This window comes from Stylophora pistillata, chromosome 2 (genome assembly GCF_964205215.1).
Source record: "Stylophora pistillata chromosome 2, jaStyPist1.2, whole genome shotgun sequence".
Classification (NCBI taxonomy): domain Eukaryota; kingdom Metazoa; phylum Cnidaria; class Anthozoa; order Scleractinia; family Pocilloporidae; genus Stylophora; species Stylophora pistillata.
In genome coordinates, this window is record NC_142520.1 from 55,874,527 (window position 1) to 55,888,403 (window position 13,877).

At 38.1% G+C, this 13,877-nt stretch overlaps 2 protein-coding genes across 2 annotated transcripts; both read right to left on the reverse strand.

Annotated features, from left to right (window-relative positions):
• Positions 1 to 1,324: 1,324 nt before the first annotated feature.
• On the reverse strand, positions 1,325 to 9,592 carry LOC111345864 (uncharacterized). The gene is made up of 14 exons (XM_088748582.1): positions 9,459 to 9,592; positions 9,208 to 9,321; positions 8,930 to 9,061; positions 8,749 to 8,845; positions 8,428 to 8,646; positions 7,960 to 8,336; positions 7,460 to 7,627; positions 7,035 to 7,145; positions 6,779 to 6,898; positions 6,446 to 6,536; positions 5,750 to 6,124; positions 5,251 to 5,388; positions 4,014 to 4,247; positions 1,325 to 2,991 (listed from the first exon to the last, which is right to left on the reverse strand). The coding sequence occupies exons 1-14, from the start codon at positions 9,552 to 9,554 to the stop codon at positions 2,651 to 2,653; spliced, it is 2,613 nt and encodes an 870-aa protein (XP_088604708.1). The 5' UTR covers positions 9,555 to 9,592; the 3' UTR covers positions 1,325 to 2,650.
• A 278-nt stretch (positions 9,593 to 9,870) lies between these two features.
• On the reverse strand, positions 9,871 to 13,450 carry LOC148740516 (uncharacterized). Its single transcript, XM_088748593.1, has 4 exons — positions 13,313 to 13,450; positions 12,752 to 12,863; positions 10,824 to 10,969; positions 9,871 to 10,254 (listed from the first exon to the last, which is right to left on the reverse strand). Exons 2-4 carry the CDS (start codon positions 12,849 to 12,851, stop codon positions 9,871 to 9,873), a joined length of 630 nt encoding a protein of 209 aa, XP_088604719.1. The 5' UTR covers positions 12,852 to 12,863; positions 13,313 to 13,450.
• Positions 13,451 to 13,877: the final 427 nt, after the last annotated feature.

A 13,877-nucleotide genomic window follows, 5' to 3' on the forward strand; every position in this document is an offset into this window, starting at 1 on the left:
AAACCGAGTAACTTTGTGCTCTGTATGGTTTGGATAGCAGATCCGTCTATGCAGACCCTAGGGAGTTGCGGGGGATTACAAATGAAGGATATAACTAATTCTTTAGTTTTCTCGCCGTTAAGCGGGAACAAATTTTCCTTGGATCAGTCGTAAATTGCTTGTACTGCTTCTTGTGACTTGCTCTGTTGGCCTTTAGGTATGCTCTCTGATACCGTGGTATCATCAATATATTTCCACATGTTAAAGATACTTGGAACAGTCAAGTCATTAATCATCAAAAGAAAAAGCCAGGGAACCAACTTTGTCCCCTGTGGTACTCCAGACGGCACTGGATTGCTTGCTAAAAAGTTCTCTGACAAAACAGCAATATATTTTTTTGCTATCCATCGTTGACAGTGTAAATTGACAGTCGTGGAAATTTTCTGAAGGTGACGTTTCGAGCATTTTCCCTTCGTCAGAGAGAATCTGTTTGGTAGTTTGCTTACATAGTTGAGTATATTTAGGTAACATCTCTGGAATATTCTTTGTACTTTTGCGGAATGCCTTGATAATTCCCTTCATCTCAATAGGTAAGCTGTGCAGACTCAGTATTACTACCATGATGTCAAACCAGCCAGCCAATCAAAAACCACGATTTGTAACCTTTTACACCTTTCCTAAACACACCTTCGTAGTCGAAGAGAACACGACAAGCCGTTTAGTTGCAGTGATCTGCTGGGAACTTTACTGGGCATTAGATCTCTCGTGTATCTACAAATACAGGTGAATGATTGTTCTTTTTTTTACGCTTTGAATATCATTTAGATTAACTTGCATTCTCTGTCTCAAAGCAAGAATGAAAACTCCCTAACGGACTGTCCCTAGATAAATATCGCGTAGGGAATTATATAGTGGTATGCAACGGTTCGGCCGCCTTTCTGGAAACCCACTGTGAAGGAGATTACCTTATTCGGCAAAAATGAAGTTTCCTTGTGATCAAACATATAGGAAGACTATGACATGAAGCTCCTAAGTGTGTCACAAAAAGGAGATTCAATAAAATGATTAAAATGAGTTTTACAATTCAAGAATGAGGTGCACAAAGGCGTGATATCAGATTCATAACTATCACGATAAACCTGTTTTATATTAACATTAATTTGATGTCCTGATACTCAGATATTTCCGAAAACCCATTGCTACAAGTAATTGTAGTTTCTAAGTTGGATCAAAAGCCTACGATGTGAAGACCATGAATAAATGCGAAGACTTAAGCATAAACAAAGCACCATCAAGTAATCGTTCAATACTCGACTTTCTCGTTCAGTTGCATCACGCGCCATAATTTGTAGTAGTAGTAGTTTTTTATTTAATGTGGCACCACACTTAGCTACAAGCTACTTTCCAGGAAGCCCACAACAAAATATCAGTCAATAAAAAATTACAACCTACATCAAGAATTATGTACGTTAAGTAAAATATCATTATAAAAAGAATATCGCAAATTTAAATATATATTTGCATACATGCGTAGTAAAACAGAGATAAAAAAATTAAAAACTAGAAACTTAAAATTTTAGGCGACGGATATCGTGAAGAAACGTTCTTGTGGCAGCCTTTTGCGCGTATAGCATCTGGTAGCACGTTCCAAGTCTTAGCGGCAAAATAATAAAATGACTTAAAACCATGCTTGGTACTGTTAAACTTAGGTAAGGAAAGCATGTTAGTGCCTCTTAAATTGTAATCAGTCCTCCTTGGTTTAACTAAGTCAGCAATAGGTCTGAGAGCCTTATATAGGATTGCAGTTATTGACCGTTAGCAACATATCTTGAATCCTACGACTCTTCAGTGTCGTATGCAGGCCGATACAATCGAGCAAGTCTTCATATGAAATACCCTTATCTTTATATACATAGCTAAGCGCACGTTGATTTACCCTTTCCATTTTCGTTGTATTCTTTTCCCCACAGTGGTGCCATATCTGGCTACAATAATCAAAGTGAGGTAAAATAGATGCGCCATAAAGTGTATCCTTGGTTTTAAGAGGCAGGATATTTTTAAGCCTATTTAAAGCATTAACCTGACCCGCGACCTTTCGACAGATTGATGCAACATGAGCATCCAATTTCAGCTTGTCATCCAATGTTACATCTCATAATTTTATCGCACTGGAAATAGGTATTGGCCTCCCTGCGCATTCTAACTGGAAATCAGAATCAGTGTTTCCTAACTTTGATTTCTTTGGTGATCATTCCTAAAATTTTGTCACATCAATGCAAGTCTCTTTGCTAAATTGCATAAATGAAAAATTCACAAACGCCGGATGGTTAAAAAAAATCTTCGGTGCTGCGCTACTTACTGAAATCTAGTGGGTCATGCGTGTGCATTAGTGTATCATGTGACTGTCGATTGATTCAGCGAGCGGAACGAAAAACAATAACCACCTTAATTTCCACCATTACATACAAACATTTTGAGAGGAACTTTTTGAAACCTTTTATTACTTGAATAACTTCTTATGCTGTTTATTCCAAATCTACATTGCGTAACAAGCATTTAAAGTGATGAGGAGTCTACCATTAGAAGTAATTTTAATTTACTGAATTAGCGTTTTTTAGTTTTCTTAATCCTGCGCGAAGTTTTTATTGACCTTCGATTCAACAGATATGCATTAAGTAGTTTCGTAAAACACTTCAATATCGTCAGGCCGAAAAGTGTAACTTCCTGCCAGGAATGATCGGGAGAAGGAGGTGTAATAGCTGTGGCCAGAGGGTGGACTGTAGGTGTATCCAAGGTTTGAGTAAGAATATGTGTTGGATGAGGCGTAGCTGGCAATGTAAAGATCGTGTCCTCCACCAAATCTGGGTCCAGAGTTGGAACAACTGTATATGGAATGCCTCCTGTAGTAACTGTATTGCCCTTGTTGGGTCAATTTCACTGGTCCCCAGCCTGGCTTGTTAACCAATGAGAACAAAAAGGCACTCGAAGTGTACTGATATCCGCAACTAGAAGCTGAATAACAAGTAAAGAATTTGAAATATAATTCAACTGTCGATTCGTATTTAAAATTTTAAGAGACACATGAAGTTTAGCAACATTTATTCTATCAGTGTGTGCAAAGGATATCATCATAGGCTATGAAACATCACCAACTTTCCAAATCTATTCTAAGTATCACGTTTACCCTATTAAAGACGTTAATTACGTTTTTAACGTTTATGTTCTGCGTATTTGTTTTTGGGCGGCGTTTATTTTAGGGTGGTGTTTTTTTCTTTTTTCGGAATCATATTTCTTAACTCGTTGACACAATCACGGTAAAACATTAGCAAATATTATGTGACTGGAAACTTTTCCGCGACCGTTTGTCTGAAATATTGAGAATCTGCCTAGAAGAGGAATATCGAGTTTCTCCCCGTTTGGCCCCGGAAGCCCGGACAAAATCAATCCCCGAAATGACGCTAAAAGCTTCTGCTGCCTTTTACTTTCTTTAATATTTAGAAATTTTCAAATTCACCTGCCGTGGTTGAAACTTGGTGCAGGCCCCAACTGCTTGTATAAACCCTGTTTGAACATACCCTTCGCTTCTTTTGCGCATTGCTCGCGTTGTGCGCTAATAACTGATGAATAAAATAATTCATCTGACGGCAATTTGTTTCACACAGTGTTACTTGAAAATACAATCACTTACAACCCAAGCTTAAAAGGCACTCGGAACGAAGGCCATGATTGGTTTGTTTTGTTTGACAGGCTAAGCTATACCTACCCAAAGACGCCCTGGATACCCTTGATTTTCTTTGCTCTGCCGTTTTTAGACTTTTGAACTACTATAGTATAAACAACGAGTGGAGGCTTTTTTTTTTAATTCAAGGTAAGTTCCTTTTCAAAGGAATGTGCTTGATGTGCTCGCTTTCGCCTGTATTAGCGCCTGTGTCTGGTTGTGCGATAAACAGATGAACTCAAGATTTTAAATTTGTAGGTGCTATTTTAGTGAGGAGAAAAAAAATCCACATAAATGCAATCAATGGTGCACTTACTCCAGGATAAGCTGTTGTATCCACCAAAGATGTATTTTCCCACACGGACAATAGTCACCGTCGGCCCTTGGCCATCACACAATGAGTGGAAGGTAGTGCTGGCCCAACCATCAATTGATGCTCTCCAACAGCGCTTCCAGTAGGAGGACTGGCTCTGCACAACGGGCTTCAACCAATTGCTTAGTGTTTTAAGGTAATTGTTATCATTTGCCAGTATTATAGAATGATCCAACCCTTAATAAAGGAGATAAGTGTTATTTTTACAATGATTTCACCTTTCTTTGTTGATTTTCAATTCATTATTAAAAGCTTAGTTATAATAACCTTAGACATTCAACGAACAAGGTCCAAAGCGAAGGAAATGTTCAAAGTACCTAAGGGAAAGGGTTGGCTCCAAGCCGTCCCGCTGATCTATTCTTAATATGGAGTGAATCTACTCAGTAAAATCTGAAGGGCTTCTCTACCTCACTGCAGTTGCTCTTACCTAAGATTGAATACCTAAGAAAGAGATTTTTGTATAGCAGAGAAAAACTATGGAACTCACTTAGCCAAGATATTTGATTGTGCGAGTCTTAGCATCATTTAAAACAGAAATTAAGGATAACTCCTTCCACATCTCTTTACATTAATACAAATATTTATTTTACATTTTAACACAATGTACTTTTTCACATTTTAAACTCAGTATCTGTAACCACACGCCCCTTTTGGATATCAGGCTAGTTTATGGGACATACGTGTTTTAAACAGAGTGTATTGTAGTCGAACCTGTAGCAGCGGTACAGCATTCAGCGGTCACCCGAGTTTAAGAAATTGACTCTCAATTGAACCGCAGTGAATGCGTTGCTGACGGATGCCATACACTAGACGCAGATGTTACAGTAATTCTGTAATGTCCGGAAAGCTTCAAGTAGGTCAAGATATCAAGATGTAATTTTAAACTCATTTGTGACGGAGTATATTCGTCATGAATGTGGGTATACGTTGAAAAATTTCAGCCATCCTAAATACTTTTTTGATAACAGACTTATAGGACAGTTTTTAAATTTAATTCTAAAACATTTTGAAGAAAGCCGAAAAATAAGTACATTTCCCAAATTAAGCTTTGCAGCAAAATGATTAAAGCCTATTATTTAGTTTTTAATTTTATGAAGGTTTCCCAATGATTTCCGGAAAAGGATAACTCATTCTTTACAAATTACAATATATTATCGTCTGATCTGTCATAATGTCTCACCTGCACTGAATAAAGAGCTGCACTGAAATCCATCTCCAAGGTATCCAGCGTTACACTTGCACTTGTACGAGCCACGTTCATTTGTACACGTGGCCAGCTTGTGACAGTAATTTAGCTCATTTTCACATTCATCTAAGTCTAGTAAAGGAATAAAATGAGTTAACACCCATCTAGTACGTGAAGAGATAAAAAAAAGTGAGCTCCAGCTTTTGGCCCATGGTCAGAAAATTGTATTTTGCTGTTACGCACGACATGTACTCTTCACCTGGGAGTGTAGATAGAGACCCACGAACTCTCCTGAACGAAAAGTTGACAAAATGCCAGGGTAAAAACGCGATGGACTGACATCCTACTCAGGAGAGGAAGTACCTATGTTTCTCGTTGCTTTTCGCTGAGTTGTAAGCGGGGTAGGCTTCACAGGGAATGGGTCATAACCCTAAGTAATTACGTTTTGCTCTAAATTGTAACTTATAAGCTTTATTTGATATGTTCCACTCACCCTTCTTACAAGTAAACTGATAACAATCACTACAATGCACGTCGTTCCATTCATAGTCGTGTTTCACACCAAGTGCGTGCGCACAATCTTCTTCTTTGAGGTTATTTGGCTGGTTCTTGGCCCACGCTGTAAAGTTTCCATGTCCACGATCCACCCAAGTAAATTCGCCCTCTGTTGATCTGTCATTCAAACCCAGCCAGGATTTATCTCCATTATGGCGATGTTGTATGTAAACATTTTCTTCATTGTTGTTTACATCTGCAAGAACTGAGTTTTCTTGTCTGCATTCTTTTACAGCTGTGGTCCAATTGGTACATGTATCACTGGTGTAGTAACAGAAACCATTGAAGTAGCTCCATGCGGGAGGACAGATGTCTGGAAGTGAATATGTTATTTAATCTTGAAAGCGTTATCATAAATTTATTGTGTATTTGCATGTTGTTTAAAGATGTGTCCTCTACACGCTTGTGGTCTGTAAGATATGCTTTCATTCCTTCTAGTCATTCAATATATACAAGACAGATCAGGTGACCAATTAACATATTAAACAGGAAGTGACTCATAATGTAACACATGTGACACATTTTAATTGCTTGAAAGTGTAACTGTAAATGTGTATATTTGATTCCAGTCCTCTTGAACATGCTTCATCTCCTCTGTATCTCAAAGTTTGAAAGTATTTGGCATATAACTCACCTGTTAGGACCGCATAACTCACTGACACAGGATCATATCTGGTCACGTACAACTCCTTGACACAGACTCTGAATCCAGACGCATTGATATTCTGCAAACAATAAAAAGTTCTCTATCAAAGTGAATCATGCAATTCTACATTTCTAGACCATCTCCGCACAAGAATTTGGGAAAAATACAAATATTTAATATCTCTTTCTCTCGAGACATTGTTTTCTTCTCGTGGTTTGTTTTCTACTAAAGTGAATAAAGTAAGGGTTAAAACGGATTGACAAAAGTTTGTTACTCCTCGGTGATCAGGCAAATACTTTCAATCGAATCTGAGCTTTTTACCTCAATCCATGTAGAAATGCCGTTATGAACTGGTGCCAAGTTTCCACTTGCTGTTGTGCTGTGATTTGCTGATATTTGGACGGATGGTGTCGCATTGTAAATTCGTGTAAAATGCACAAACTGTCAGCAGAGTGGAGAAAAAAAGGTTACTTAGGGGAATTCTCGAATTTCTGTTTTGCTAAACATTTTTTTAAACTTCATTCATTTCCATCATCGAAATTTTACATCGAACATCAAAAGATCATTATACATTAACCTCGCAGTAAGCATTGTTGTCTTCATCTCTTGGTGGATTCGTGTTTGGAAAGTTTACAGAGCCATATTCAGTGAAGAGCGGCTTATGCAACTTAGCAAACGCCATCCAGGTCTGGGAAGAAGCAAGGCACAAAACAACACATTTAGTAATAGTAAGTACAAAATATCGTTTTCTATGAGTTACAATTGAATTCCATGAAAAATTAATTGAAATGAAACTTATTTGTTTGAGAAGCGAGTTTGGACAATTTTTCCTCACCAAACAAAAATAACACTTGTAAAGAGTACTGGTCAGGCTTAAGCTCGAATACAGACTTACAATTATTATACCGAATCAAGCCGATGTTTTAACGAGACTGAAAAAAAGTTCTTAATCTAAGGAATTTATCGAGTAGCGATAGAATTTGGAAAGAGAATATCGCATACCACATAAATATCTTGATGCATGCCATCAAAGTTTTGCAGCTCACGCAAACAAGCCTTGAACGAGTCCTTGGATACATCTTCTGTCCAGATCAACGCAGCGTCGTGTTCCTTTCCACTTCTTTGGTGATCAGACGTCACAAGGACAACTGGTATACCTTTAAACTTGTCCTATACACATGTGGGGATATCATCACTTAGTGGTCTTAGTGCGTTTTTGCATTATTTTGTAGCTATGTTTGATCTGAGGTGATGTTGATAAATTAATCTTAACCAATCTAATTTTTCAGTAAAGACAAGTATCAAACTAAACTCAAAGTTAAGTAAGTTACAACTTTGAATTTAATCAAGTTACAGCTTTTGATTTAATCTTTTAACTTTTCACCGACAGTGTTTTTTTTTTCTTCATATTTTCAATGTCTTATTTTTCGCCCTAGAAATGGAGTTGCGTCTGTTAAACCAAAAGTATTGCAATACTGATAACTGGTTAAAAAGTAACTTGCCTTTGAAAAGGTTACATCTGCGCAATTCGTTCCTGACCACCATTTTGTCATCTTGATTCTTCCCGTCATTCCCTCTGGGGGTGCTCCTTGGTACGCCATCCAATCAACGGTTGCGAAAGGATTAAAGTTGTTTCCATTTCTCCCAGATTGCATTGCACAGACAGTAAAATTTTGATTGTTGACTTTTTCGGTCCAAGATGTGATAGCATGGTGCACTGTGTTGGAGTCATTCAGGTTCATGTGATTAAGGGTGATCTGTACATGAACCTCTTTGTTCGGATAGAAGCGGTACGGTGGGAATACGACTGTTTTGCAACTTGAGTCTGACCAATCAGGAACTCGAAGAAGCTTAACTCGACCATGAATGATTGGAAAGCCTGCAAAGGTTTAAAAAAGCCGAGGCTGGAAATCTTGTTCATGTGTCTTGTCAGCTGAAAAAAATTATTTCTCATAGAAATATGGCCTTACCTTCACAGCCTCCAGAATGGTACAAGGTATTATTGTCCAGTCCCTTGCAGAAACTCAACTTGTACTGACATTCGTTGTCATACGTTGTTCCATTTTCGGTGCAGACTGGATCTTGATACGAAGGGCAGTTGTCATTACACACACACCGAGCTTCATGGGCACTGTATGTTTTGCAGACTCCAAATGATGGGCAAAACACGTCTAGGCAGGGATTGAGGTCTGTGAATGCAGAGAAAAATGATAGCTGCATCCGAATAAACTAAAGTGACTAAAGTTACACAACAGAATGATCGCACACGTATTTTCAGGCTGAACACAAACCTCCAATCACGATGTAACTAACAGAGAGAGGGTCGTGTTTACTTCCTGTTCCACTCAAGTCTTTAACACAAATCCTCATGGATGTGAGGCTAACCTCCTACGCAAAGGACAGAGAAAGGACAAAAGGTAAAACAACAGCAGAACGAAAAACATAAAACATAGAAATAGACTGCTCATTTACCTCAACCCAGGCTGATATAATGTTATTTTTCGGTAAGACGGGGCTTTTCACGCTGACTTGAGGGTTGTAAATATGATGCACAGACACAAGGACAACTGGTGAGGCATAGAAGGTTGTGTTGAACTCCACTTCCTGCAAAATAGAAGAGAGGACAATATATTTGAAAGAAAATTCTAGTGATACAACGACCTCTCTTTTGCATACAAAAACCCTCCAAATTTCTTTACTTTGAAAATGCTCCTCATAGTTCAGAGTAAATCACAGTAAATTACACTCACTTGACAGAAACCATAATTGTCCTCAGCTGTCGGCGAACCAATGTTTGGAAAATCTGTTTCTCCTGACAGCGTTAAATTGAATTCAGAGCTATTTCCAACAAATGCGAACCAGTCCTGTAGTATAAGTTGAGTATAAGTAGTATAAGTATATAGTCGAAGCATAAGTTGCCTTCAGACAGAGTATGAGATCGTAAAAAGAACTAATGGTTTGCACGTCTACTCCTGGAAACTACGATAAGAATGTCTCTTACCACAATGGTGTCTTGATGTTTCCCATCGAAGGACAGAAACTCTCGGATGCACACCTCGAAACTTCTGGAATTTACATTTTCCAACCAAACATACATAGCGTCATCTGGCTTTGTGTCACGCGTGTATCTAGCTGACACAAACACGAAAGGTCTTGCAGGAAAATTCTGCGGTGTTTTAAAAGCATCACTTTGTAAATTTCTAGTCAAATAAACCTAAGTTCACGAGGAAACTACGCGGCCACACCCATTAAAATTAACTTAGCTTCTAGCTTAATTGCCTTTTACGTGAGAAAGTAAGGCCTGAAATATTTCCTTCGTATTCTCTTCCATTACCAGGGTTTAAGTTTTGGAATCCACCAACAAAATTTGAAAATGTAGACTACACACCTAATGAATTAATTATGAAAACCTGTTAAAAATAGTATTTGAGTACATTACTAAGAAGATGATCAACGGCTAGAACATCCCAGCTCCTTTTGAGTGTTGCTTCATGGGATATCTCTAGCTTAAAGGCTTTGACCTCGAGCCTCAGCTTTACTCTAACCTGTGAGAAGGTAACTTTTTCACACTTCGCTTCCGTTGTCCATATCCCATCAAAAATAACGCTGTCAAGTGTCATTTGTGGATGATCTTGAAAAGCCAACCAATTGATGATTCCTGTTCCATTTGACCCAATGCCTGGCTCACGTGCACACACTCTAAAGCCACGTGCAGTAATAGATTGAACCCAGACAGCTGAAGGTGAATGCACACGTGAGAACTTCTCACCATGACTCACAGTTACGTGAACGTTAACCTGTAATTAAAGCTGAAGCGCCTTAGAGATAACGTTGTAGTAAAATTAATGTTCACAAACTATTGTTAAGACGACTGGTAAAAGTGAAATAGGTAATCTTCCAATTTTCATCTTTCTGCACTCTTTTTTTTAAGCAAGTACTTAAGATATAGCTCGACTATTTTCTTCCCTATCACGGGTTTGTTTCGCATTCTTAATAAGCACTTGTTTAATGACTTTGTGCGAGATTAATCATTTATTGGAACGTTGTAATGGCTCCTGCCCTCGATGATTTAATCTCCATTTCTAGGGGGTTTTCCCTGGATTGCTTCTCTTAACTTCTGAAATCTGGCCTTGAAATTCCCGGTAAGTCGACGATGGAAGTAGCAAAAAAAAAGAGACTGAAGAACACGATTGAAAAAAGACGCTTAATGTTCAAAAAGGAGCAACAAAAGAAAGTCATTGGGAAGGCGTATTCTTAGGCTTTGCACGGCCAAACTGAGCCGCAACTTTCCTCACTTGTTAACGTAAGACAGAGTTTCTTCATCCATAATGAACGGCGTAAATCAGAATTGTAAAAAGGTACTCACCGCTCCCGATCCCTGGAATGCACTTGGGAATACAACATTTGTACAGCGGGGTAATCGACAGTGAAGAGGGGGTGAACATGCATTGTTGCAGCTCCAATCCTGCATAGTTTGGGAAATATTAAGCCTGCCAGTTTGGAGTGGAATACCTATGGGTAAGGGCAGGTATCCTTGTAAGAAAAAATCGTGATGGAGGGAAAACAAACAGCACAATACGACGACGTTGTTTTCTCGACTGGCAAGGCATGAGATTTCTACTATGTTTTCCAACTGTAGAGTAATGCGTGACGGCAAAGTGTCATGTCACGCATTCAAGTTATTCATCGTTAACGCTCAACTAAATATTTCGTAAAGTAAACCACGAAGATTTTCCTATCGCAGAATCCCTAGTTCTTATTCTTTGCTTGGTTACGTATGTAATTCACTGGTAGTGAACTGACTGATTCATCCCTCCTGCTAGTGTCCACAACTTTTTTGCATTTCTTGTTTTTCAGATAACAGAACTACAGGTTTCCATTTCGCAAATTACAGGTTTCCATCGAACTTCGAGGAATTTTCGTTCATTTTCACCACCACGACTATTTGTTTTTTTTGCCGATGAGAGCGACTTTACAGTTAACCTCGTTCTCGCGGTGTAATTTCTGCACCAGATTACTTAACCGAGAGAACGGGGAAGTGGCCTATTGATTGACTGTAATTAATCCTCATTAAAGTCAAAGTTACCAGCAATAGGGTTTTCGGATCAGTGATTTTCTAGGAGAGGTCTTGTGCCGGATCACATATGGCGCCAAGACAAACTTCTAGAAAGTATTTAATCTCCCTGTCCCTATTGTTACAAAATATGATAAAATAACCAATTTTTCCTTCTAGGGTTGAAAGGGGTGTTTTTAAGGCTTTTTTTTTTGGTGACTGGACCTTTTCTGCGATGTTTTAAAAGCTGAAAATTAATCGGAAAGATCTGCATTTCCGACATTAGGAATGTCAGTTATTTTCCCAGACGATAAAAATATTCTCTTCATTTGGCTGCTTGGTTTAATTTAGTGAAATTCAAAGAAGTTTCTGGTTATGAAGCACTAACTTCCAACGGTTTCTTGGACGATTGCCTGAATAATGTATATACGTCTTGATTAGTTTAAAAGCCCAGCAAAATATTTTTCCAAATCAAGAAACTTAACCAGAGCCAGTTTGAGAATATTTTACAAAAGAGTTGTCGCGTTTTCTTGACAGGTTCCGGCAAATGAACCGTATCAAGATATTCTGCGAAACAAATTTAGATCTGCAATAAAAAAAAAGGCAATAATACAGGGACCTTGCTCTCTCTCAACGGTCAGTAATTTTGATGTTATGACTGACACCTTGTTTAGAAATGATTTAAAGATAACGTATTTATATTGAGAACTAGGCATCTTTTTTCGAACATTTTCAATCATGGTTGTAGCTCAGCCATGACTTATGGGCACAGGTTTTTGTGTTTTGATTCATTCAAACTTTAGAAATCGTCTTGTATGAAGTTCACGTTAACTTTACTGCACTAAGTTATGGTGAAAGGCTCTTTGTGCTACTCTTCTTTCCCTTGGTGCTCTTGCGTCTTCTAGCATCACCAGACAATGAAACGTTTTGCTGACCATATAGATGTAAATTAAACGTAACAAAAATTGGCGACGTTCGAATGAACATCACGCTTCACCCATGGAAATCTAATTTTGTCTTCCTCGACAAAACAATAATCAAATCAGTTCGTATTTCAAAGATTCTTTACTTTTCAATTCAAGCAAACTTGCTATTTCGCTATAGCAGCGATTGCCATGACCAATATCGATGCATTTAATGATTTTCCTGACCATTCGCTAAAAACAACTATAACAAGAAAAATCTTTTGTTTCTCTTAATATCTTACGAAAAAATGAGCAACTGGATTTAATTCATCTTACCAGGATCTTTTTTTGCATCTCTCTCCATGTCTATAAAAGCAGAGTTGCCAATAATGAATAGACAGATGGTGACGATAATGACACAGATAACTAATTTCATGGTCTCTTATATCTGCAACAGAAGAGAGTGTTTGTTTTCCTAGTTAGCAACAACGATAACTTCCAGCCATAAGACATTTTGATACTTTAATGCACTAAACCAGACTAACAAGGACTTTTTCATTGGAGTTTTAGAATATTTTACATTTTGTAAAAAAATAGAATACCACAAAATTAATTAACCCTTTCCCTTCGGCAACAGACATGCTGTCCAACGCAGCTCTATTCTCTGTGTGTGTGTCTCATTTGATTTGGAGGAAATGAAATAACGTCGGGTTCTATCAGATTGTAACATGGGTTTTGGAAATATCTAAGTATCAGGAATGATCAAATCAATGTTATTCAAACAGGTTTAACCTGACAGTGATTATAAATCTAAAATCATGCCTTTGTGCACCTCACTCTTGAAATGTAAAAATCATTTTCACTAGATTTAAAAGGTAAAAAAGAACAGCCACACACCTGTATTTGTAGATAAAGGAGAGATCTAATGCTGAGTGAAGTTATCGACAGAACACTGCAACTAGACGCTTGTCGCGTTCTCTTCAATAACGAAGGATGTGTTCAGAAAAGGAGTGGTTTTGTGGATGGTGCTTCTTGATTGGCTGGCTGATTTGACGTTACTATAGTAACAATAAGTGTGCAAAGCTCACCTTTTGTACGTTTTTAGATGAATTGAAGTATCAAGGCATTCCGCCAAAGATACAAACAAAGAATACTTGAGAATCCGTACGTAAAAACAAATTCGCTCTGACGAGGGGCTAATGCGCGAAATGTCAGCTTTAGAAACTCTCTACGGCTGTTCTTTCAGAGAGAGATTTTTGGCAAGCAAGGTCCACGTAATCAAAAGTAAAATTTGTGTTAAAAACATCGATTGGGACCGACTGTAATCGACTATTAAAAGTCGTAATTAATCCTCCATTTACCAGAAATGTCAGCAGTCACGTTAGGCTCTAAGGATCATTGATTTTGCTGGAAAGCTCCGTTATGGGTCACTTATACCACCATGAGAAACTTCTCGAAAGTT

Coding starts and splice junctions, on each gene's coding strand:
- LOC111345864 (XM_088748582.1), bottom strand. CDS start 9,554: ATGTATGTTTGGTTGGAAAATGTAAATTCCAGAAGTTTCGAGGTGTGC. Junction 9,322..9,458: donor AACATCAAGACACCATTGTG/GTAAGAGACATT, acceptor CTTATACTACAG/GACTGGTTCGCATTTGTTGG. Junction 6,899..7,034: donor ACAACAATGCTTACTGCGAG/GTTAATGTATAA, acceptor CTCTGCTGACAG/TTTGTGCATTTTACACGAAT.
- LOC148740516 (XM_088748593.1), bottom strand. CDS start 12,851: ATGAAATTAGTTATCTGTGTCATTATCGTCACCATCTGTCTATTCATT. Junction 10,970..12,751: donor AGATGCAAAAAAAGATCCTG/GTAAGATGAATT, acceptor CCTTACCCATAG/GTATTCCACTCCAAACTGGC. Junction 10,255..10,823: donor CATTCCAGGGATCGGGAGCG/GTGAGTACCTTT, acceptor CTTTAATTACAG/GTTAACGTTCACGTAACTGT.